The sequence below is a fragment of the Peromyscus eremicus genome, chromosome 14 (genome assembly GCF_949786415.1).
Source record: "Peromyscus eremicus chromosome 14, PerEre_H2_v1, whole genome shotgun sequence".
Classification (NCBI taxonomy): domain Eukaryota; kingdom Metazoa; phylum Chordata; class Mammalia; order Rodentia; family Cricetidae; genus Peromyscus; species Peromyscus eremicus.
This window is the reverse complement of record NC_081430.1, coordinates 51,657,556-51,684,115: the sequence shown is the minus strand read 5'-3', so window position 1 is coordinate 51,684,115 and position 26,560 is coordinate 51,657,556. Positions and strand designations below refer to the sequence as shown.

Here is a 26,560-nt window from a genome sequence, read left to right as displayed (position 1 = left end):
CTTTCTTTCATTCTGTATGTCCTATTTCCCTGCTTACTCCATGTCTGCCTGGATGGTGGCTGCCTGGCTGACCCCGGGCGTCTCCTCCTTCTGCCTCATTCTCTTCTCCCTTCTCCCCCAGCCTAGATTCCTCCTCCTATTTATTCTTTCTGCCCACCAGCCATGCCTATCCCTCTACTGCCTAGCTATTGGCTCTTCAGCTTTCTATTAGCCCAATGAGGTGCCTTAGGTAGGCAAAGCAACACATCTTTACATCGGTAAACAAATGCAGCATAAACAAATACAACTCTCTACATTGTTAAACTGTGCTGCAGTTCTAATAAATCTAGTTGGGCTGTGTGAAGTTCCATGAGCTGTGCTTTCAGGAAGGCAATGTCCAGAGCAGCTTCTAGTCACCCACTTTGTGATCTTTTCAAATCCACCGCTTCCATTGCACATATTCACTGAGTATCCTGAGGGTCAAGGACACGGGAAAAGACACCAAGGATACACAGGGAATGAGCAAGTTTCTGTCTTCCCAGCAGCCAGCCTGGGCTTAAGCCAAATGATGTCTCCTGCAGTGCCACCTGGAGGGGAAGCCAGATCTAGGAAAGGGGCTTCCAGTTGTGTGCCATGAAGAAAAGGGATGCAAGAATGGGCCAATCTCATTGTCAGTCTAACAGCATGAGAGGTTGAATTCAAGAGACGGGAAAAGAGCCTCAGAGGCAAGGGATGCCCCAAGACTAAATAAGGCCAAGAGGAGGGGGGTCGGATGTAGGGCAAAACCTCCATCAATGGGTTGAACTCGGGGGCTATATTCATATATATATATATATATATATATATATAATATATATGTATGTATGTATATATATGCATATGTGTAATTTTAAATCTAGGCTCTGTGTGTAAGGGAAACACAGCGTTTGTCTGTTAAGTCTAGCTAGTTCTCTTAACACAGTAATGAATTTCCAGTTCCGTGCATTTTTCCACAAATGTCATGGTTTAATTTTTCCTTAGAGCTGCACAGAACTCCGCTGAGATATGCACCACACTTTTCCAGCCATCCATCTGCGGATGGACATCTAGGGCTGGCTCCACTTCCCAGCTACTGTGTGTCAAGACATGACAAACCCAGAGGCTCAGCACTGACGTTTTAGCCTAGGGGTCTGCACTGTCAGACAGACACCCTAAACCCAATCTTCAGTTCAGCTCTGGACAGGCAGAGTGCACATCAGTAATAGGCTTGGGTTACTGAGCGTTAAATGATGTCTGAGTAGCCTGAGCTGGGAGGTGTCTTGACTTCCGTTTTGTCTGCAGTAAGATTAATGGGCAATATTGCTGGTACACTTCATATTGAGGGGAAAGGTGTTTCTCAAAGTAATTGAAATGCCTCAGATAAGAGGAATTCCCAACTACCTTTCAGTGCACACCTTTCATCTAGATCAGTGGTTCTCAACCTTCCTCATACTGTGACCCTTTAATACAGTTCCTCATGTTGGCGTGACCCCCAACCATAAAATTATTTTCGTTGCTACTTCCTAACTGCAATTTTGCTACTGTTACGAGTCATAATGTAAATATCTGATATGCAGGATGATCTTAGGCAATCCCTGTGAAAAGGTCGAAAGGGCCGTTCAACCCAAAGGAGTCACCACCCACAGGCTGAGAACCAAATGATCTGTTTGGAGGGGGAGATGGCAATCCCACAACTACTTGCCCATGATCAAAGACTCATACTGCCCCCTGCTGGTTATAGAGGGTCATTGACACATCCCCAAATCTAGCCATCTAGTTGGTGAACCCTTAGGATTCCTTGTAAGCGGGTAGAGTCCCCAAATATGATACAGATTGCCTCAGTAAAACTGAAATTTAGGTAAGCCAAATAACCTTTTTATGTAAGTATTCCCCGTGAAATATTTGGGCCATACTTATGCTAAAACATTTATTCTTCTTATTCACTACTCAACTTAGTAAGTTGTCTTATGTTTTTACAGAGGCCTAGAGAGGAGCCTGCATGGTCAACATTCCTTAGTGTTTAGCATCAGAATGAAAGTCACATGAGGCTGAAGGGCAGGCTGGCCCCCTCATCAGGGCAGAAAATGAAGTCAGTAACAAGAGGGAGTAGATAACTCCTGTGCAGAAGTGAGGGCGTTTCCAAGACACCACTGCCTCCCCTGAGAAGCAAACCCCAGAAACGCCCAGAAACACTTGGCAGCCTCGACAGAGAACATACAAACCCAGCTGTGTTCCCTCAGCAGTAACTGATGTCTCCCTCCAGACAAGGCTGTTTTCAACATGAAAGGGCAGGAAGCTCCTGTGAAGGTCACTGAGGGTTGGGAGAGGCTCCGAAACCACAAGCCTGGAGAGTCTCCAGGGGGCTCTGTGGGCAGTCGAAGGCGGTGCTTTCGGCCAGTTTGTTCCTGTCAATCTTTGAGGAATAATGACGTTTGGGCATTTCGGATCTTGTTTCTGCTGTTTGTTCAGGACGGTTATAAATGTGGTCTGTTGCTGGAGAATTTCTCTCCAGCTCCTGCCACCAAGTCCCGCCAGTCCCAGAGCCCACTTATAAAATAAACACACAGACTCTTACATTATTTAAACTGCTTGGCCATTAGCTCAGGCCTGTTATTGTCTAGCTCTTACTCTTATATTTAGCCCATTTCTATTAATCTTTACTTTGCCACATGGCTCATGGCTTACTGGTACCTTACATCTTCCTTGTCCTGATGGCGGCTGGCAGTGTCCCTCTCTCCGCCTTCCACTTCCCAGAATTCTTTTCCTTGTCCTGCCTATACTTCCTGCCTAGCCAATGGCCAATCAGTGATTTATTTACTGACCAATCAGCAACACACTTGACATACAGACCATCCCACAGCACTTCCCCTTTTCTTTTCTTAAAAAGGAAGGTTTTAACTTTAACATAGTAAAATTACATATAACAAAACAATTATCAAGCAAGAATTATAGTTACAATATTAAAGAAGAGATCCTATCTATCTTATATTTGTAAGTTTAAGGTTTTATATCTAACTTATCTTTTATTATAACTAAGGAAAATTGTAAGTATCTAGTCTTTAACCACATCAAAGACCTCAGAAGGATATACTACTACCTGAGAAATGGAGAAGGATATAAGCAACTTTTAGGAGTCTTGTAGGGTAGACAGAGACAGCTGGCAGCTTGGACAGTCATTCAAAGTTCTCTTGTAAAGTTGGGGCATCTGTCTTTAGCCCATAGGCCTAGAGTCTCTTATTCACTTTTCTCTGTGTCCTGTAGAATGTCTGGCAGTTTTCTCTGCAAAGCAGGAACCTGAAGGACCATTTTGTCAAGCAAAGTTCAGTGGTCACCTTTCTATGGGTCCTGCATGTCCAGTTGATCAAGCAGTCCAGGCAAGAACAGTTTCTTGCCCAAATGGCTATTTTTGTCAAGGTGAAGATAAACTCCATATGGAGTGTCTTCGATGCCCATCCTCCTCTCTGAAGTAAATCGGTGCTGTCAGGAGCAGACATGTCTCATTGTCCAGAAAGTCTAAATTTTTAAAACATTTTAAATGCCATATTCTGTAGGTCTTTGAAGTGTTTGAAGACTACCTATCTATCTGAAATATAACTATGTATACCTAGAAGACTTAACTAACATGGCTACAAATATTATCATAGATGACTAACTATTAATCTATTTTTTAATTATCCATTACAATTTTAAATGAGTTACATAAACATAATACCTCAAACAAGAATAGAAATATATATATACAGTATAACAAAATTAAGTTTAAATTTGTATCAATAAACTAAAATCTATAGCAATGTAAAACATTTTAAACAAGTTGTTACTCTTTCAAAGTAGGTTCATTAATCTACCCTTTCATCCTATCATATCTAAACTATCCCCCTTTTTGTTTTAGAAAGAGATTGTATTTATAATCAACCTGATTTAAATAAAAATATTGTTTTTTCTCTGTTCCACACCAGAGGGCTCTTCTGATTTGTGACACAAGAATCTCTTAACCATTTTTTTTTTTGAGCAATATGTCTGGGTTTAGAGGGGGAGTGAGCCAATTCCATCTCTAAAGCCAGCTTGGTATATTTGGGAATTTGGGCGTAGCTTCTCTTACTACTTCCTGCTGGAAGGGGGCGCTGTATCTTATGGGGACACGAAGAAAATTTTAGGATCATGGAGTAGTCCATGAGGCTGTATCGTCTGAGCCAGTTGCCTTGAAACCATTCTGGATGTTGAATCATCTGGGCCATGGTGTCACTGGAGACCTTTCAGGGGGTCTTGGCTGGTCAAACCTGATGTATCTTAATCTTGAACAAATCCATAGCCTCTGGCTTTCTGTGGAAACAAAATCAGAGCCTCCTTTCCAAAGCAACATATCCTTACATCCAAATTTTGAAGTCAAAGTACCTTTAAAATATACATATTGGCATAACTCAACAGCTTTTACAATCAAATGTTTTTCTGCAGTTAAAAATCCCAAAGACAACACAATCCAGATTCTCTGTGTAATATCCATTTTTACGTGGCTTATTTTTTATACTACCTTTACTGTCTCTTTAATGACTTTATTTTTTAAAACTATGTATTTGTTTCTATAACTCTATATATCACCTTTTCTGTCTCTTTCAAGCCTACGTATCTTTTACACACATTGTAAACTATTACATCTGAATCTGTCTTATTGTGAATCTCTTGCCTTAAACTGCTGTGGCTGCTGGCTCCGCCCACCTCAGCTTCCCAACATGGCTACGTTTACCGCCAGCTCTGGGAGCTATCGTGGGTCTATGCTTTTATCCAAGCAGCGTGTAGCCCAAAAGCCTCTTTTTTTGTTTTGTACCTGCAAAGGCTAAATCCACCATGCAGCTTAATGTACCACTTGCAGAGGCCTGATTCCCGCCATACTGCAGGTTGAGCACACACGCCAGAAACCCACCAGTAGCTCAAACCGGCAGCTGCTACTCATTTGAGAGAGACAGTTAGGAAGCTGTGTTTAGCTCCGTTTTAGAATCTTTTCTCAGGTTTTAGGTGGAAACTCTTGCCCCACGTTGGGCGCCATTTGTTGCTGGAGAATTTCTCTCCAGCTCCTGCCACCAAGTCCCGCCAGTCCCAGAGCCCACTTATAAAATAAACACACAGACTCTTACATTATTTAAACTGCTTGGCCATTAGCTCAGGCCTGTTATTGTCTAGCTCTTACTCTTATATTTAGCCCATTTCTATTAATCTTTACTTTGCCACATGGCTCATGGCTTACTGGTACCTTACATCTTCCTTGTCCTGATGGCGGCTGGCAGTGTCCCTCTCTCCGCCTTCCACTTCCCAGAATTCTTTTCCTTGTCCCGCCTATACTTCCTGCCTAGCCAATGGCCAATCAGTGATTTATTTACTGACCAATCAGCAACACACTTGACATACAGACCATCCCACAGCAGTGGTCAACCAGAAAAGCAAACACCCAAGATGCAGTAGAACTTCAGCATGCTTTATTCCAGGTTTGGCCGTGCCCACTGCTCCTGCCTTGCCAAAACTGACTTCCACGGCAGCAGGATGTCTTCCTAGTGAGGTGGTTAGCGCACCCACTAGTGTCCGAACACGGACATGTTCTTCAGGGTCTTCCCGGGGACAAACTCCCTTAGACCCTGACGAGGATGACATCTGGACTCCGCCTGAAGACAAGAGTCTACAGTGAGGAAGGCGCACAGGAGTGGGCTCTTGTGACAGAGGAGGGCTCATGGCCCTAGGAAAACAAGGACACAGCATCATTCTGATGGTGGCAGTGGGGGAAGACGGACAAAAAAAGCTAACCCATGGAAGACCTCCTTTGCAGCAATGGTCACATGCCTGGTGCTATGCCACTTCGGGCATAATTCTGTTTTATTTCTTGGCGTTGTTTCTCCTAGATGTTTTTCTTTCATTGACGTATATTCACTGTACATAGTATTGAGTTTAATATAGACATTATTTTAAGCACATCAAGGGCATTGACCATATTCAGCCCTTCTACCTTTTCTCTTTAGTCTCCCCTTCCTTATTCTCCCACTAGTCTCTCCCCCCACCCAAGTCTTCCTTCTGCTTTTATTACATATGTGATTTAAGATATATATTTATATAACTTTATGTATCTATAAAAATCCTAGGGCCCACAAATGAGAAAAAATATATTTAATATATTTGTCTTTCTGAATCTGTTTTTTTTTTTCACTTAACATATCAATCTCCAGTTGCATCCATTTTCCAGCAAGTGACATAATTTCACTGTTCTTTAGTACTGAATAAAACTCCATTCCGTGTGTCTGGTTATCTGTAGACAGGTACCTGAGCTAATTCTGCCACTTGGCTGCTGTAAATATTAAAGTGAATAAACAGACACTGCAAGGATCTTGTGATATGTTGACTTAGAGTCTTTCTAGAACCATTTCCATGTTACTGTGCCTCCACCCAGCTGCATTCTTCAAATTTTGATCCTATAGGAACCACTTCAAGAAAGAGACAAGTGGGCAGTGTCTCAAAGGCATAGCAGCTACTCTGCAGAGGTGCCCCACAGCTGGAAGAGAAAAGTGTGAGACCAAAATGAGCCATCTTAGAAATAAGACCAAAATGCTTTCACCCTAAAATTAAGGCCTAAGATTTTTCCTTTTGGGAATAGGCCATTAGTTACTGAAACCAGTCAGTTCAGATTCCAGAAACCAGGAAGTGTAAAAGTACAGAGTCACAAGATAGTCACGAGGTAATGCCTGCCAGACTATGGAACGTCCTCTCCCTGGTTTCCAGGGTAACTGACCATAAAAATGCCCCCACCTAAGGGCAGCCAATGAGAAATGGTGCCGGGCAACCACTCCCTTAGAAGTAAGATTAAGCCATGATTTCTAGAAAGCCCCTAGAAGGGAGCCAATCAGAATTGTACCCATACTAGCACGAGTAACCTTGTGACTTTTCCCTTTAAAAGCTGAGCTTGCAGATAGGTGGGCGCTTCCTCCAGCCTCCACTGTGTTGGATGTATTGGACGAAGTCCCTGCCTAGGCTTGTATTGGATATCCAGAATTAAACCATGCTTTTGCATTCCGGCATGCTCGTCTTTGGTGGTCTCTCTGGGGGTCACAATCTGGGCACAACAAAAAGAACTCTGGGATAATAGCCTGCGATCTTCAAATGCATTCTCCACGACTCTCTCTCTCTTGTTTGTTGCGTTATTGTGTTCCATTATTAGCCTGTGGGTTTCAGAGCACCTGTGTAGACTGTCTTATTAAAAAGAATGTCTCTGCTGAGCCCACACAACATGTCACATCCGCTGAACACTGAGAACACTGGTTTCCATAGCACTTACAGCAGCGATGTGTTGTTATGAGTTTGTGCTGTGACTGGTGACTTTTCCTAACTGAGTCTCTGACCTCTGGGGAGGACAGACATCCACATCATTAATTTCTGCCACTCTAGCAGCTAAGATACAGCAAATACTCAGAGTGACTACGGTGGAAAGAAGTGCATTAAGGTGTGATGAGTCACAAAGCCATTGCAGCTGTGGGTGGCAGAGGTCATGCCTGCTTTTGTCTTGTACAAGGAAATTCCCAGCAGGCTGTGCATGCTAGCAAGCCTGTCCTGGTCATACTACCTCACTATAGATGTTGCAGTGGCAATCAGGGAATGGGCATGGACAAGCACAGATCAATGGAAGGGGACGGAAGCAAGGAGAAAGGAAAGCGGAAGGAACAAGGCCTGGAGGAGGCTGTGTCAAGGATTCCTGAGGAGGGGGATCATAAAGAGACACTGTGCACTCCAAACCTAGACAGATCCTAGGCCGACGGATACATGGGAATCTGGGGAGAGCAAAGAGGAAGAGTGACTTTTCCTGTGGCTGAAGAGCTCACAAGTTCCATCAAAGCAGCAGGTTTCAAGTGCTGGGACTAAGCGAGCAGGATGAGATCGCTCTCTGGGAGAGCACTGGAGACACACCAAGCTGCCCCGACACTGGAGGGGAAGGCCTGCCCAGAGCCTCTGGCTGCACAGGACCTAGGGCTGGAGTGCACACTGACAGCAGGTCACAGGGTCGCCTCAGGATATTAATGGAGGCTGGGGCTTCACAGTCAAGGGTTTCATGAAGAAAACTTGAATCTGACAGGTCAGGAAGATGGCTCCTCCGCCCTTATTGGGAGTGAATATTTATTATACCCTACCAGCAAAGCCAAAACTGACCTCACATAATGGCATCAGGAGGTAGGGTCCTGGAGGAGGGGGGGGTTGTGATTAGATCACGAGGATGGAGCCTGGAGACAAGCCTGGTGCCCATACAAAAAGAGACGCAAGAATTTGCTCTGTCTCTGCGCCAACTGTGTTGAGGACGCTAGGGTGGAGCCCATTTGGTACCAGATCCACAGACACCTTTGTCACCCATTAGCTGGCTGGGGTCCTTTGGCCCTGCCCTGACAGGCAGACATCATGGGTAGGCAAGGAGAAGTTCAAGCGTTGGTCTGGCAGCTTTTATCCCCTGCCCCCATCCCACTCCTCCCCCCCAACCCCCCCACCAAACATACACAGTCTTTTGTGGCAACGGTAGACCTGCAGAGGCAGCGGACAGTGGCGCCCTCTAGTGTTACAGCCTGCACTGGCCTTGAGTACCAATACCAGGCAGCAGACATGTTTCAGTGCTCAGTCTTGGGTGTAAAGTCTTGGCAGCTCTCCGGATTTCTTCTAGTGACCAGGACCTGCTGTGTCTCTTTTCTGGCTCTTTACAGTCCTTGTCCCCTTCTTCAGTGTCAGTCCCCCCCACACACACACACACTCTTGCCATCTCTCTCTAGCTCAGCTTCCCTTCCTCCTGACCCCACCACTCTCAGTCCTGTTACTCCTTCGGCTGCCTGGCAGCTGATGCCCGCCATGGCCACTGCTTTGCAGTCTCAGCAGACTCTTTCCTCATGCTACCAGCTCAGGCTGTACTCCTAGAAGCAGGAAGAAAAGATGGCTGCAGAGAGGTCTTTTATTAGGTCAAATGCTGCAACGGGGCGGGGGGGGGGGGGGGAGTAAAGAAGTGTCATCCAGAATACTCAGAAGTGAGCCCAAACAGTCTGCATGCGCAGCAGGATGAGCTGTTTGGACCAGTCATAGCCTTGGCTCTTAGAAGTAGTCGCAATCATTGAGAAGTTGTTCTCTGAACCAATCAAAGCCCTGCCTCTTGAATGCCAATTGCAGTCATTAGGGAGTTGATTTTTGGACAGGTAGCTCTTATCTCCTATCACCAGTTGTAGAAATCCCAGAGGAGATAGTGAAACTCCTCTGGCCAAGACAGAAACGATTACAAGGCATTAAATGGAGTGTGTGTCAGGGGAGGGGAGAAACCAAAAAGAACTGTGTTTTCAACCAGCCTTGGCCAGATGGAGCTACTCCATCGCAAGCCAGGGAACTCAGCTTTCTGCTGTTTGTGTAGAGCTGTCTCCAGGATTATGTAGAATGTTCAGGAAGGTCAGGACATATGCAAGGGTTGCCCAGCCAGCTGTGAGGCAGGCAGCTCCTTGCTCAAGGCATCCAGGACACCAAGGACCAGCTCAACAGTTGCCAATTAGGAAACCACATTGCTTCATCCCGAGCATGCCTGCTTATGCACAGGGAAACGGACATCAAAAGGAGTGCCTGACGCTGTACAACTAGAGAACTCGTCATTAACACTAATGGTGATTTTCACAGATCTGAACAGTGCCTGGTGCCCCAGGGAGAGGTGCTCCACTCACCCACTCACGTTTATCTTGACACTGCCCCGCCCCAGAACCATGAACAACAAACATGTGGTGTCTCAGCTCAGTCACTGCACCAGTCATCCATTAAAGCAGCCAGCCTCTGTCTGTCAGGGTTTAAAAGCCAGTGCTCGTGACTCGATGTTTCCTACACCACCGAGTGGTGTCTACTCATAGTTCTGAGGCCCAAATCAGGCTCCAGTAGATTTGGTGACTAGAGAGGGCCTATTCCCCACAGAGGGTACCTTCTGGTGGTCACCTCATCTTGCAAGAGGCAAAGAAGCCACCCTGGTCCTCTTTCACGTGGGTCATAACTCTATCCCTGTGGCCTGGTCAGCTCTGTTAATACCATCCCACTGGGACTGAGGTATCAGTGTGACAATGAGAACACAGAATAAGCTGATTAAGACTTCCTCCTAGCCTATTCTCTATTCTCTGCCGAAAGACAAGGGCTCTCTTCAGACAGACAGACAATACACCTGACAGAAAATAACTTATCTTATGGTTAACAATGAATTCCAGAACATCAGTCTGTTCTACAATGACACACTAAAAGCAAGGTTTTTGTGTAAAAACAAACACTTGTTTATCATGGAGCAAAAGGTAAAAATTGCCAAATTTTCAAAGGAATCCACTCTGCTTTAGTCCCTGGAAAATGGAACCTGCAGCCAGGGGGATTTGATGACAGAATCAGAACTACATCAGCCCTGACAGCTCTGATTGGCGGTGGGGGGAGCGAGGAGAGGTCTGAGAAAGATGGACGATCTTCCTTGAAGTCCTGAATCCTGTTTCCACAGCCCACAGACAACACTACTCCTGTCTTATGCTAGAACAGCCCACAGCAATCTTGGCTTTTAAATGTGTGGTGGCCCTTCTCCATGCCCTCTTGTGAAGGATCTCACCACCCCAGAGCATCAGGTGAGGGATCTCACATCCCAGGGCATTAGGTTGTAGATGTCAGCTTGACCATGTGGGTGGACATGGTCTCTTGTAATTCCTCATTCCTCATGAGTAATTCCATACTTCATATTCGACACTTTCATACATGTGTACCATGTATGTTGATCAAATTCACTTTCCATTTCCCTCTCTTATCCCCTTTCTACTTCCTTTAGAACCTTTCTTCCCAACACATCTCTTCCTACTTTCATATTTTTTCTTATATGCCCATTGGGTTTAGCTAGAGCTACTTGCATAAGCATGCATGGTTGTGGGGCTAGTTACTGGAATACAAGCAACTTAACAATGACTACATCCCTGGAGAAAAATGATTCCCCTCCCCCAATAGCTGTGAATTGCCAAAAAGCTCCTCAGCTAGGGATGGAGCCTCATGTACCCTACGCTATATGTGCCGGAATGTTGACAGCTCAATCTTGTGCAGGTCACCACACCTCTTCCAGAGGACCTAGATTTGATTCCCAGCACATGATGACTCACAACTATCCGTAATTCCAGTTCCAGGAAATCGTCTAGCCTCCTCCAGCATCAGGCACACACATGGTACACAGTGCATACATACATTTGGGCAAAACACATAAAGACAGAAAATGTTTACCTTTAGGGAGAAACATACGCCACCACCACAACACATCCCCCATCTCTCTGTCTCTATCTCTCTGTGCCTCTCTCTCACACACACACACCTCTTTCTCTCACATGTACACACCTCTCTCTCTCTCTCTGTCTGTCTTTCTCTCTCACACATACATACACTCTGTCTGTCTGTCTGTCTGTCTGTCTCTCTCTCTCTCTCTCTCACACACACACACACACACACACACACACACACACACACACACCCCACACACGCTGGTTGGGTTTGGTCAAAAACAACAGAGAGAGACAGCTTTGATCTTTGGCCAGGTGCTTTGATGGGGACTGAGTAATGTAAAGTGCCCACTCCTGCCTGGGCAGGGCAAGGGGCCCAGAGGCACAGCCAGCATTCACTAATGAAAAGACAGCTAGTCAAATAAATAGTGACTTCTAAGTACTGGCTAGGTATTTGTTTGAAGCAACCAGGAAGGCTAGAGTTTGAAAAAAAATTCTCAAGAGCAAAATTAATTCTGAGGTCAAAAGCAGAAACCAGATATGTGTTTTGGTGGGGGTGGGGGAAGATCTTCGGCCTCAGTAGCACATGATCAGATCCTGATCAGAGAGAGGACAAGAATCCAGGTGGCCTGAAAGATAGTTCACACAAAGGGATGGGACTTGAGACAGATGCCCTCTGCAGAGAGACCAGCATTCAATAAAGGGTGACTGGGGTGGATATGTAGCCTGTTCCAAGCATTCCCTTTGGTTTATGAAAATCCAGATAGCTTAGCCCTTACTCAGCCAGGCTCTGCAACATGTTGCTTTCTGTTCCCACAAGACTCCCCTTGGGGTGTTCTTTCCCTTTTGTGCAGTTGTAGGAACCCACAAAGGACCCACCCAGTTCTAATCTGAGCACAAATGCTGCTTGAGATCATCCCGCAAAGGTGACTGTGATGTTAGTGTTGACAGCTAAACCTCCGAGTATGTCTGTGAGGGAGTCTATTGAGGTAGGAAGGCTTACCTTAAATGTAGGAGCTATTGCCATGTTCCACATTGGGTGGATTTTTTTAAAGATTTATTTATTTTTATTTTATGTGTATGGATACTTTGGCTACATGTATGTTTGTGTACCAGAAATGTGCATGTAGGTGCATATGCTCACAGAGGCCTGGAGACAGTGTCAGATCCCCTGGAACTAGAGATACAGATGGTTGTGAGCAGCTATGTAGGCTCTGGGAATTGAACCTGGGTCCTCTGGAAGAGCAGTCAATGCTCTTAGCCATGAGCCGTTTCCCCAGCCCCATCAACCTGTTTCTATGAGTATAGCAGACTGCCTGAAGCAAGGTAACTTTATAAAGAAAAGAGGTTTGTTCAGCTCGTGGTTCTGGAGGTCCTAGGTCCTTCTGGCAGACGGCATCAGAAGAGTGGAAACATGTAAAGAAGGAGGGATCCTGTGGCCAGGAAGAAACCCAGAGAGGCCATGGAGTTGCCAGGCTTGTTCACCTCTACAGAACCAACTCAGACCTACCAGAAGAACCTTAATCCTGTCCATGAGCAGGGCCTTAGTAACTTAACAACCTCTCACTAGGCCCTTTCTCCTGAAGATTCCATTGTGTCGTCAATGACACTCTTAAGACCAAGCCTCCCACTCATGAGCCAGGAAGCAGGCAATAACCCATGTAAGAGGTGACGTTGTCAGGGACCATATTGATAAAGAAAGGTCATCATATTCTGCACTTTTCCCGCAAGGAGAGATGTTCAGATGTTCTACTGGGAATGAATTGTGAAAGAGAGGGTTAAAGAATGACCCAAGGTTTTATCTTGAGGTACTGAAGACTCAAGCTGCAATTATACAGATTGTCAATTTATAGTCTCAGCTCCAGACTCAGTCATCGTTGCTAGCTCTGAGAAAACAGATCTGAGTCCTTCATGTAACCTTTTCCTTTGCCATCCGGCTTGAACTCAAGCTCGGCAGTGAAAGAGACCTCAAGAGACATGGCAAGATGGTGGGGATTTCACCTTCTCAAACTCAGTGTGCTTTCTAATGACAGACTTCTGCAGGTCACCCAGCCTCCACCTCCAGACACACAGATGGCTTCTTCAGTAGGTCCAGCCTGCCATGCACAGTGGCCATCTACCCTCAAAGGCCAGCTGGGTCCTTCAGCCACCCACTCGATCCTAGTCTAGGTACATTTAGAATAGCCAATACAATACTTGATTTCTTTCTAGAATGTAAAATGCCACAGTCAGCCACACAACCTTCAATCTATAACCTGTCCTGCCTGCTGGGATGTGTTGGGGCAATGGTGGCTCAGAGCTTGTGGAAGTGGCCAACCAGTGACTGGCCTAACATGATGCCCACACCATGAGAGGATCCCATGCCCAACACTGCCTGGATGGTCAGGAACCAGAAGCTGGATGGCCCAGAGTCCTAGGGTAGAACCAAACATGACTGGCAAAAAAAAAAAAGTCAATGAAATGATTCCTAATATTCTACACTCATAGATTAGCGCCTAGCCCAGTTGTCGTAAGAGAGGCTTCTTCCAGCAGCTGATGGGAGCAGACACAGAGACCTCCAGCCAAACATTAGGCAGAGCTTGGGGAACCCAGTGGAAGAGGGGGGAAAAGAATTATAGGAACCAGAGGGATTGAGAACACCAGGAGAACACAGCCCACAGAATCAACTAAGCAGGGCTCACTGGGGGTCACAGAGACTGAAGCAGAGGTCACAGAGCCTGCATGGCTGCATGCACAGGCTGCACCCTGCATACATGCTGTGGTTGTTTGGCTTGGGGGGGGGGGACTCCTAGCAGTGGGAGTGGGGTTGTTTCTGACTCTTTTGTCTGCTCTTAGGACCCTCTTCCTCTTACTGGGTTGCCTTGTCTAGCCTTGGTATGAAGGTTTGTGCCTAATCTTATTGAATGTTGTTATGCTGTGTTCAGTTGATATCCCTGGGAGGCCTGCTCTTTTCTGAAGGGAAACAGAGAACTAGTGGATTTGGGGGAGAGGGGAGATAGGGGAGGAACTGGGAGAAGTGGAGGAAGGGGGCGCTACTGTCCAGAGGTATTGTATGAGAGAAGAATAGAGAGAGAGAGAGAGAGAGAGAGAGAGAGAGAGAGAGAGAGAGAGAGAGAGAGAGAGATCACATTTGCTGCTTTCGTAGGACCTTTCCCAGCACCCATGCCGGTGGCTCAGGACCAGTTCCAGGGGTTATCTGATACCTCTGGCTTCTGTGGACACCTGCACTCACAGGCACATACCCACACATAGACACATCATTCAAAATAAAATAAAAAGTGTCAGTGTTCTGTCATGTCCCCTGAGACATGATTGCTATCGACAGCAAGCAGTTGTCTCCTCCCTTCACATAAAAACCACCAATAAAACTGTTTTGTGAGGCCCTGACCTAACTCTTCAGTGGCATGAGTCCTGTATTAATTATGCAGTTTCATCTAAGTAAGTTGTGAAGGGTAAGTTTAATAGCAACACCCGAGGAAATGGGCTTCATGACCATTCCTATGTAAAGATGGGCTTCATGACCATTCCTATGTAGAGATGGGCTTCATGACCATTCCTATGTAGAGATGGGCTTCATGATCATTCCTATGTAGAGATGGGCTTCATGACCATTCCTATGTAGAGATGGGCTTCATGATCATTCCTATGTAGAGATGGGCTTCATGATCATTCCTATGTAGAGATGGGCTTTATGATCATTCCTATGTAGAGATGGGCTTCATGACCATTCCTATGTAGAGTAACTTTACTTTTTGTGTTCTTATGTTCAAGGGTGGATCTTTATTCTTTTGAAACTGCATATCTGACCTGTGTGCAATAAAAACACCTCTGAAAAAAAAAAAAAAAAAAGGACACAGGGCCCACTAGTTCTTGGTTGAGTCCACATCTGAGAAACATAGCACTTCCGTGCTGGCCGGAAAATCACCTGGGGCAGCCAGGCATTGCTTTAAAGTCAAAGGCAAGCAAGCAAGGAAATCAAACGGATCATTGACTAGTAGTACTGGGTTTAGAGATACCACAGTTTTCTCATGTAAAAGCTACAGCACTGGCCATGATAATATATGGGTTGAATTTTAAAACAGGGGCACTGATTTGACTAAAATTCTTAAAGTTTTTCATTCGAATTTTAAGATACAATAATGAATAAGAGAAGACATGAAAGGAGACAGGGGTGGGTCTTGATGATGGTCACGGTTAACACAGCTCTATGTGGAGGTCAAGTGGATCCTGGAGATTAACGAGAACATGTCCCTTAGATAGGGTGGAAGATAAAATCTCCCTGAACTCAGGGCTTGCCCATCACTAAGGATCGCTGTGGGGGTGTGATGATTGGAGTCCAGGCATGGTGTCCCCTCTGAGATAAAGTTGTCACACTCTACCACCACATCAGCATGGGAGGCCTGGTTTCACTAGGTTTTCTTTCAAGTCTAAAGAGTTCATGTGTTCCTTGGGACCCACAGTAAAAAGTGATATTCTGACTTTACTCTATACAATAACATCTCCTGGTAGTTCTCCACATGTTTTTTGTTTGTTTGTTTGTTTTGTTTTTTGGTAGCTACAAGAATCATCCTGTAGATCCTGGAGCGAGTTCTTCCTTGCCTCAGGGACTTTATACATGATGTCATCCCTCTGCCTGGCATGTTTTCCCTTCCCCTTCCAGGATGAACCTTGGCTCAGTCTCTCATTAGTTTCCCTAATCATCCTGCCTGGCATGGTTTCCCATGGGCATTCAGACTTTCTATCTCAGCTATTTTTCAATTTCCCTCGTCACATAACTTAACACTTGTGTCATTTATCTGCTTACTGACCCTGGGGACTTTTCTACTGCCTACTGTCACACTTCACAACATACCTCCTTCCTCAGGTCACCTGTAATTTCGATAGTCACATGAGTAGATCTTTCCAGTGCCTGCCCTTCCCCTCTGATGATGGTCCCTGAACTTCACTGCAGACACACACTTCCATGGTCATGCTTCCATCCTTATCCGAGACTGGGACTCATCATCTGAATCCCTCAGCCAACATGCACCTTTCTCCTTTCATCAACCAACCCCTAATTAAGCGAGTACTCTGTGCTCACCTCATACCCTCAGGAGACGGGGAACAACGGGGCTCTAATGATTGGTCCCACTGTAACTTCACAATTACTGAAATCCCAAGTGCATCCTCAGTGGTTCCCGGACATCATTCCCCCCTTCTCTAATTTGCTCTTTTCTTAGTCTTCTAAGTAACTATTTCTTATGATCTCCTGTTTCCTCAACCTCCTAAGATATCTTCTCTCCTCCTGCCCATTTTTATTCTCAGCCTATGAAGTTATTTCTTGCTACTATGTAACCAGAAGGGAACTTCTAGAAGCTTCCTCTCAGTCCTTTGCTACATTCTGACAGGGAAGCCCTAGCGCTTTCCATCCTCTGTGCAGAGGCTGAAGCATCCCTGCCGCCAACCAGTCAGTAGGCTACAGACCTTGACCACACGGAGACAAGGCTGGCACATCCAGCCTTGCTCCACCACAATTCCCTTCTCAGCCTGAACTTCTGTTCTCTGCTAACAAATACCTTTTTCCTGCAGGAGCTGGTATCAGGTGCTGTGGGATACACAGAGGTGAATAAACACATTATCCATTTCCCAGCACACAGAAAGGTGGATCCACTTGACCTGCCGGAATAATACCTTCGAGAATTTGCCTCTAAAAAATAGTAAGGCTGGGGCTGGAGAGATGGCTCAGCCATCAAAAGCAACAGCTGCTCTTCCAGAGGACCTGGCTCAGTCCTCAGCTCTCACATGGTGAGTTACAGCTGTCCATAATTCCAGTGCCAGGGGATCCAAAGCCCTCTTGGAGCTTCCATGGGCCCTGGACACACAAGCAGTACACAGACATATGTGCAGGCAAAACTCCATATACATAAAAACTAAAATAGAAATGGTGAAGCTGCATTATGTATATAGACTAAGACTTAGCTTCTAGCCTTACATCAACCACATGAAATCATTCCTCCTAATTTTGACTATCCAAAAAAAAGTAATAATAACTTTAGTCAGGCAAATAAGAGATGTATTATTTTAGCTAAATGGCACTTTTAGGATCAGGAATATTCTGTGGCTCTACCATGAGGAGGCTTCAGCAAAATCCCAACGTCCTCTTATGTTTACCCTGGTAGATTGTATTCCTTTCAGTCTTGGTCCCATGCTCTTTGGGGTGTCATCATAAAACATCTCCCATGCAAGCTGGTCAGGAGGACACTTGGACACCTGTCCTTCCAGACATCATGGATGAGGTGTTGCTCTTCATAACTTCACATCTCAGCACAAGACCCCCACATTGACTATTGTGAGGTAAAAGAGACTCACTCAGGACCTTCAGCGCTTCAGTCCACATAGGGCAGACAGTGTCTTTTTTGTGTGTCTCGAGACAAAGTATAGACCCACCAGCAGCTTGGCCAGGAAGTGTTGCTTCCCATGAGCCCCAAAGCAAAGGAAAACCAGACATCAATAAGTGTAGCATTCCTCCTGCACTACAACTCAGCCATTCTTTCTTCTAGAAGTTTCCACTCAGCCTGGTATCTAGCTTCCAGAGTAGCACAGCACCAAGATACTGGTGCCCTGATGTGAATGGCCGTAGTTTCTTTGATGAGGTCGGCTTGTCATCTCTACAGTTGACAAACCAGACTGTCATGTAATGTGGCCTTGTCCTGTAAACACTGCTCAGATTAACGGGTTCCTCAAGATTCCTTGGGCTACAAGGATGCCAAGTCCATTGCTGGCTGGGCCCAGGAACCAGGCATTTCTGTGTTGGTGGTTGCCAGTTCCTAGGCTTGTGGGCATCCTGATCAGACACAGGGAGTTTAGCCCAGCTTATCACTGTTCTTTTCCTGAACTACACATGCCCCTTCTGTCCCTACTGAGGAGCTCACCATTTCCCCACCCAGCCTCGGAGGTAGAGCAGGTATGAATTGCAAATTGTTTAAGTGCCAACTGCTGAATTGTTGAGCATGGTGTGTGTGTGTGTGTGTGTGTGTGTGTGTGTGTGTGTGTGTGTGTGTATGTATGTGTCTGTGTGTGTCTGTGTGTTGTTGTTCATCTCAGAGATTACAAACTCAGAGATCTCCTACTGAAGAATTGACTGCTGCTGCTCACATCAGCAGGTAGGTGTCTCCTTCCTGGTGACCTCTGGAAGCCAGATTGCCAGGCCAAAGACAGCTGAGCATTTACAGGCATTTGCTGTGATGTCTGCCATGTCTCCCAGCAGCCCATTGCAGGGTGGTACTCACCCACGGAACAAGAAGGAATAGAGATAACAAATGTTTCTGGAAACTGAATTGTCAAGGTGGCTTCCTTGGCAGCCATGAGGAAATGCGTCAGGAGAGATGTATGTGCGCGATTTGCTCAGGAGTCACTCTTCCTGCACTAATGATAAATAAACACTGAAGATAATAGGCTACCTTCATGCCGGGAGCCTCACTGATGCCAAGGTCAGCACAAGAGGAGAGAGTTGAAGCAACACGTGGATAATGTCATTACCTATGGAATGAGCCACTTATTCTGAAACTTCTTTAGATCAAGACTTTTTAACCCCAGGTCTTTGAGAGACTCAGCCCTATAAAGTCCCAGGGGCTCATAGGCATGTGCTCCTTCCCCTGTGTGCACCACACGTGCCAGTAGAGAAAGATGTGCCAACACTGTCTTTATTGCTTCATTCATGCATGGGAGGGCAGGGATTCACAGTCCACGTACTAGTTACTTTTCTCATTTCTGTGCCAGAACACCTCACAAAAACAGCTTAAGGCAAGAAGGGCTCATTTTGGCTCACAGTTGCCTCACATTTTGGCTCATTTTGGCATCACAAGTCCAGAGCGATGGGGACATCATGGTGGCAGCAGCAGGAGGAAACAGTTGGGGACATTGTTTCCAGTCAAAAAGCAGAGATTGATGAACGCTGACATTCAGCTTGCTGTCCCATTGTTATACACAGTCCAAGACCCTGGCACATGGCATGTGCAGCTGCCAGCAGGACTGGTCTTTCCACCTCTGTTAAACCAATCTAGAAACTCCTCACAGACATGCTCAGAGTGTCAGCTCCTAGGGGATCCTAAAACCTGTCAAGCTGATGGCCAATCACAATCTACGGTCATAGTTTGGAGAAGCACATGAGGAGACAGTCTCAGAACTGCCCTAAGGGTTGGAGGGGGGGCGGTTTGCAAATCCTCAAAGAGATAAGTCATGATCCCCATTGTGTCCCACCACAGATGGCTGATGACCCACATGCTTAACAGGGAAGCAAAGGCTCCAAGCAGGGACCTCCCAGTCATTGCTTTTGCATCTAAAACATGACTTTAGACATAAAAACGTTGCATTCCCCAAGGTCTTTCTACACAAAGGAGGCTAAAAGGTTAATTCTCTAAAGCCAAGCCATGCCGACTCCCAGGCCATGCTAATTATCCTGGAGACATTCCTGGTAGAAGTTGCAGGAAGACAAGCCTATTGTCCACATAGCCCTAAGCCCCTCTCCAGGACCCATGTCCATATTAGAATCCTCTGCCATTCAGAGAATGTGCACACTGTACTGTGAAGACAGAGAATAAAAACAGTTGTGGGCTCTCTGTCTAGAAAGGAAGGTGATGCCGTGGACCACTCCTGCCCTGGAAGGTGGAGATGATGCCCTCAGAGACAGAGCTAATGTGATACAGGAAGAAAGGCTCCCTCGGGTGCTTCTTTGTGCCTGGACCATACGTGTTGAGCTTGCTTGGACCTCCCCAGTGAAATCAACATCCCGAAGTTCTCACAGCAGGAAGCAAGTGCCCAGGATCTGAGCCCAGTGCCAGCAGTTTGCTGGGCAGTGTTCCGCTGCCTCAGGCTGTGTTGGGAGGAGTTGGGAAGACAATGGAAAAGGCACCATCTGAAGATCATAAAAGAAACAGCCACACACTCCATTGCAGCATCCATTTGATTAAGTCAAAATGAAAGAAAGGCCTTTCTTACAAAGGCATGAGAAGATACAAAACAAAGTCTAAGGGACCCCTGTAGCTAGAGTTTTCCTGCTTGACCCACAGTCAGGACAAATCTCTATCACCTGCCAGTCCCACAGCCTCAGACCCGACCAAATAAACACAGAGACTTATATTGGTTACAAACTGTATGGCCGTGGCAGGCTTCTTGCTAACTGTGCTTATATCTTAAATTAATCCATTTCTATAAATCTATACCTTGCCACGTAGCTCGTGGCTTACCAGCATCTTCATATGCTGTTTGTCATCCTGGTGGCTGGCAGTGTCTCTCTGACTCAGCCTTCTACTTCCCAGCTTTATTCTCCTCCTTGTCCCGCCTACAGACCCCAGCTCGTAAGTCTGCATTCTGGGATAATCACCTCTTTGTCTCCTAGAATCGTGTGTGTGTGAGTGTGTGTGTGTGTGTGTGTGTGTGTGTGTGTATACACATATATGTGTGTGCATATGTACACACACACACACATATATATACATACATATATATATATATATATATATACATATATATATTCTTACCCTTTACAGTGAGTTATGGATGTCTCTGTTTTTCATTTCTTTAATGGTTGATGCTTGAGACAGGGTCTCAATATGCAGTCTAGCTGGCCTGGAATTCAGTCTATAGTTCAAACTGGCTTCAGTTTTGCAGTGATCCTCTTGCCTCTGTCTCCTAGGTGTTGGAATGACAGGTATGTGTTACCACACCCATCTTCTTCTCTCACGTCTTCATGCTTACAGCAAAAGCCCAAGAGCAAAGAGGAAAGTGGGAAGAGAGGCCACACTTCAGGGTACCCATCCATGTGCCACTCACTCCCAAGGACGTGAGTCACTCTCAGGGGTGCCAAGTGCACTCTCAGGGGTGCCAAGTGCACTTCCATGCACTCATTTGTCTTAATAAACAACCTTAAGACCTTCAAACTATTTATTATTTATATGTAAAGACAACAAAACCACACCGTGTTAACTGACTTGTCCATAGTGAACTGAATTCTGATGTTTCGGGCGACCCTGAGATGTTACCAAAGTCCATATTATCCAACCTTCATGGGGTGTCAGGATCATCATTGTTTTCAGAGTGCTCTGTATATGGATGGAGAACCCCAAAGTCTTGAATGGGACTGGTTGTGTGCCTGCCTGTGTGTGCCCTGTTTGCTTTCAGCCCCTGCAGTGGCCCCCAGAGGGCACCACAGTAGAAGGAGGACTTCTTCAAGGTGCCTTTGGCTGTCTTAATACTGACCACATAGCTTCCATGTGTTGGGTTCAAGTTCCTCAACAGACCCTTCCCCCAGCTGCTGTCCACTGCTGAGACCTGTGGCCGGTGGAGATGGGGGAAGGGCTCAGAAGCCCAGAGCATCTTCTAGATGTTTGCTCTGTGCAGGCCTTGGTGGCAGAGACATGGTGACCTATGGTGTTTGCCTGACTTGCCCAATGCTCAGCAATCCCAAGCCCCCAAAAGAGGCTTATCGCCCCCTCCCCATCCCATAGGTAAAAGAGGTTGATTTCCTGGACCCAGGTTCTCAGTGCTCAGGGCAGATTGAGACTGTCTTCCCTGTCTTCCCAGAAGCCTTATAAGCTGCAGGAGAAATAAGGAAGGTCAGAGGAGAGAGCAGCAATGCTTGAAGTTCAGTGTGCACTATTCCATAGACAGCATGACCACACAAAGACTTATTTTGCTATGTGTGAATACGCTCAGCAGCTGCATCCGGAAAAGCCCAAATGTGCTGTTATCCCAGGACTTGAGGCAGAGGCAGGGGGTTCTTGTGGTTGACATTATCCTGGGCTACATAATGAGACCCTGTCTCAAAAAAAAATCAAAAATATCCTTCAGTAGGGGGACTCAGTGTAGGCTAGTCATGCAACAGAAAGCTTTGGCAAGAAGCATGGGCAAACTGTAGATGTGTAAAAGGCTTATGAACCTTGTTATTATGAAGCCAGATGCAAAACCTGCTGGATATTATCAAAGGCATATGCTGTTCTGGAAGCGGCAAACCCAGTTTTCAGAGAAGGGGTAAAAACAGACTTCACTGTCAGAGGGATTGACAGAGGGACACAAGGGACTCTCTGTATGTATGTATGTATGTATGTATGTATGTATGTATGGATGGATGGAATGATGGATTTGTTTTGTTCAGAGGAATGGTTATACATTTGTCTGCAGATGTGAAAATCTGTTGAACAGGGAATTCACTGTTTTCTGCACGTTAAGAATGCCTCAGTAAGGCTTTTTGGAACTATTCTCTATGGTGGGATGCCTCGCTCAGGCTTGATGCAGGGAGGAACTTGGTCCTGCCTCAACCTGATATGCCATGCTTTGTTGACTCCCATGGGAAGCCTTACCCTTTCTGAGGAGTGGATGGGGCGGTAAGAAAGGAGGTGGAGGGGAAGGAACAAAAGGAGGGAGGGAGGAGAAACTGTGGTTGGTATGTAAAATAAATTTTAAAAAATCAATAAAAAAAAAGAAAAGAAATGTAGCCCTAAGATGTAAAGGCAGGGGAGAGAGCATGGTGCATGTGAGCATTCAGCAGTGGAGGCACAGGAATGAAGGAGGCCCAGAGAGGCTTGCTGGTCCTCTTAAAAAGCCTCTCTGAGCCTCCCCTTCACTTCAGGTACGACGAAGTCCTCTTACAGAGCCCTCTGGGAAATGAGAGCTTGTGCACACAAATTGGCTAACAGAATAACTGTCAGGCAGGAGCCAATCAGGAAATGGGCTGATTGCTAGGAATATGCTAGTCAGCTAGGAGGTCAAGGTGAAAGGCTCCTGTACCATCCAGGCTGGGTGGAACCCTAGGCAGAGAGGGACACCCAATCAATGATGCAATCCCCTTTCCTGGTACTGACTCCCATCCTCACAGCTCAGCCTTCACACTGCTTTCCTACCAGGACCTGTTCCTCTTTCAGAGAGGCCAGATAAGGAAGCAGATTTGGGTGTGGTAGGGTCTCGGGGCTGGCCATCTTGTCTGCCACCCTCCCTCTCTCTCTAGTCTTCCCTTCCAGCTCAAAGAATAAGGCATATGGGACTTATTGTTTAATTGTTTTTTGTTTTTGTAGGGTTAGTGCATGTCCTGGATCTCACTCTGTAGACCAGGCTGGCCTCAAACTCACAGAGATCTGCTTGGCTCTGCCTCCCGAGTGCTGGGATTAAAGGCATGCACCACCAATGCCCAGCAAAACTTTTCTGAAACAAGTTCTTATGATATAGATCCCAGGCTGACCTCAAGTAACTGAAGAGTTCAGTTCTGCATCATTCGTGGCTCCATTTTGTTCTTTTAAGAAGTGATGTGCCCCATACAAACATACTAACATCTCAAATATTCTCACTCTGGTCGGAGAGGCTCCGCCTTAACCACTCAATAAGAGAAGTACTCTATTTCTTCTCCTCGATTAACTCTGTCCTTCTGTCACCTCAGACACCCTGTTCTATGCTTAACACAAAAACAAAAAGACAGAAACCATGAGTCCTTGACTCAGCTATCTTGCCATCTAGGGATGCAGCCGAGCCTTGGTGGTCCACGCCACGGTCCTTCAGTCACATATCAGATTAGACTGTCTTTTCTGTCCCCTACCAGCCTTGTGGGTGAGCTAGGGCTAGTTGCTGGACTCCATTGAGCCTTTCTTGCCTCATCTATAAGGTAGAAATCAGAAAAGCATGGACCTGAGGGCTCAATGTGAGGCCCAGCATCCACGCAGTGCTCAGAAAGGCATCTCAGAAGCACCACGTGCTCTTTAATCGTCCACTGCTGTGATCGGGTTACAACAGATGTGGACAAAGGCTATGGAAGCAGCCAAGAGGAAGGAAAAGAGGAGGAGGTGGCCATGCACCATCAGCAGCCTCCCATTTGTCCTAAAAAACAAAACAGCTGCAGAATGGTCAGCCAGCCATCCCATCATGCCCAGGGCTGCTTCCACACCTGCCCCTCCGCTCCAGGAGAAAAGGGGGACCATGTTCAGGAGGTCAGAACAGGCAGAGCTGTGAGAATGAGAGATGTAGTGGTGAGGGGTGGATTGCATCATTCTCTAGGTTCCCTTCCCCCACAAGGTTCTGCCTGGCTGCAGAATGGCAAAACATCTTGTCCAGAACTGACTCTACCAGAAAGAACAATTTTCTAGAACCTAACTATACCTTGCAAGGTTTAAGAAACACTAATTTGGTTAGTGAGCTTCTATACCCCAAGTAGTCTTAGAAAATATGCTATCACCCTGCTTACATCTGACTGAAGCCTTTTTGCCTTCCCTAACAAAAGCCTCTTTGCTTCTTGGCCTCAGGGGAACAGCAACCCAGCTTCCACACTCAGCCTATGACCTCTGATGTGTTCAGCTATCCAGCACCCAAATAAAAATGTCTCTGCCACATTTTAACTGCATTTCTGATTTTTTGTTTGTTTGTTTGTTTTTTCTCAAGAGGTAGGAAGCGTGTTCACTGCCTGGGTCCCTGCAAGTTAAATGCTTTTTAGAAAAAGGCCTGACAGACAGTGCCTGGTAAGTGTCAATTATGATTTATTAGGTGACTCCCCATCTTGGAGTCCATTAGAAGATCTGTATGGTAAAATGACAGAAGGGAGGGACCGGGTAAAATAGAGCAAACATAAATGTTCAAGGTCAACACCAGAGAGTCAACAAGGTCAATCGAGCCATTTCAAGCCAAGGTCTGAGTTGGGCAAGTTCTAAGAATCGAGGCCTGTATTGTCTGAGCCACCCCCACCAAGGCTTGTTTTAGTGCATAACAAACCCCAAACAGCCACTGGCTGTCCCTTGGCCCCTCTAGGGCAAGTCCTGCATGTCCTGCCCGAAAGGAGTTCACCAAAGATCTTGCACACACCCCTTGTTTGTTTCCCGCAGGGGCAGCAGCATGTCATGTCTGGAGAAAATGCACATGGCTTGACCGGGTGTCGCTGCCCGCATACAAGGTTTCCAAAAAAGAAATCCCGCCTCCCCATCCCACACACCACCTCAAGAGTTCCTGTTGGGTAAAATGTGACAAACTAACCACCAAAAAGGAAACTGGGATAGGTTTAGTCTCCCCAAAACTGTGTAACGGCCACAATGTCCAGAACTTATTATTATTATTTTATGTGCAGGAATATTTTGCTTGCGTGTATGCTTGTACACCACTTGTATGCCTGGTGCCTTCAGGGGGCCAGAAGAAGGTGCCAGAGCCTCTGGAACTGGAGTTACAGACAGTTGTGAGCTGCCATGTGGGTGCTGGGAATTGAACCAGGTCCTCTGGGAGAGCAGTCGGTGCTCTTAATGGCTGAGCCATCTCTCCAGCCCTTGATCCAGAACTTCAAATGAGCAAAGTTAAAGTATGGAAAGGGTTTGCTGTAAAAATTAACCAGCACACACACCCTCGAGTTTCATTAATTGAAGGAGGAAATGAAGCTATGGTCGTATCCTCCACTCCTTGGGTTAGTGGTGCATAAATCAGTCTTTCTTTTTCTACCTGAGGAAAGACAAGAAATGAAAACAGGAAGCTGTAAATGGCCTACAGATAGTTTCAGAAAAAGAATAATTGTCCCTTCATAGGAAGCTACCAGAAGAACCCAGAAGGTTAAATATCTATATTTATATACTATATATAAATATATCTATATTATATATATCAGGGATAGGTGGTTGGGATGTTGGAAGATGGCAGGTGGAAGATGCTGACTCCACTCCTCACCAGAAGATAAACCTGGGCCACCCCGTTAGATCAGGTCCAGCGAGCACTCTGCCAATAGAGTGGCCTCTGTGTGAAATGCCTGCAAACACTACCCCATCCAAGTATCATCACAACTACGAGGCAAGAACTCATCTCCATTGAGGTTCAGAGAGGTGAGAGGCCATCCACACACTCCTTCTGCCTGATTTCAGTCATCCCAAATGCTCTGCCTACCACACAAGTTTAGAAAAGAAACAGCACGCTAAGACCTGAGCCTTCACAGAGAGAAATGAGCACCCTCTGCTTCCCTGGGACTGGCTCCAAGGCCTTCTGGGTAACCAGATGCTTGAGTGTGAGTTGACCCTGGGCGAAGGGTGCTGCCCCCTTAGGCAGGGGCCACACGTAGCAGGTACTCTGCTCAGAGCCTGCAACCCTTTCAGAAAGGCCTCTGTGACATTCTTAGTCCTGTTTCACAGGTGAGGAGACTAAGGCACAAAAAGGTTAAGTGATTGTCTAAGATTTAATAAGAGGGTAGTGAAAGCAAGGCTAGAATCCAGTGTTCTGTAGTAGGCACCTAGGAGGGTGTGTGTGTGTGTGTGTGTGTGTGTGTGTGTGTGTGTGTACCTGTGTGTGTACATATGTGCATTCATGCCTGTGTATGTGACTGT

General features: G+C 46.1%; 1 protein-coding gene across 1 annotated transcript in view; it reads left to right on the top strand.

The window, feature by feature from the left end:
- Positions 1-5,674, top strand: part of LOC131923933 (serpin A9-like) — a 21,289-nt gene extending 15,615 nt beyond the window's left edge. Inside the window, exon 3 of the mRNA XM_059279169.1 lies at positions 5,595-5,674. Coding sequence (XP_059135152.1) covers positions 5,595-5,674 — 80 coding nt within the window. The remainder of the gene's footprint in view (positions 1-5,594) is intronic.
- Positions 5,675-26,560: the final 20,886 nt, after the last annotated feature.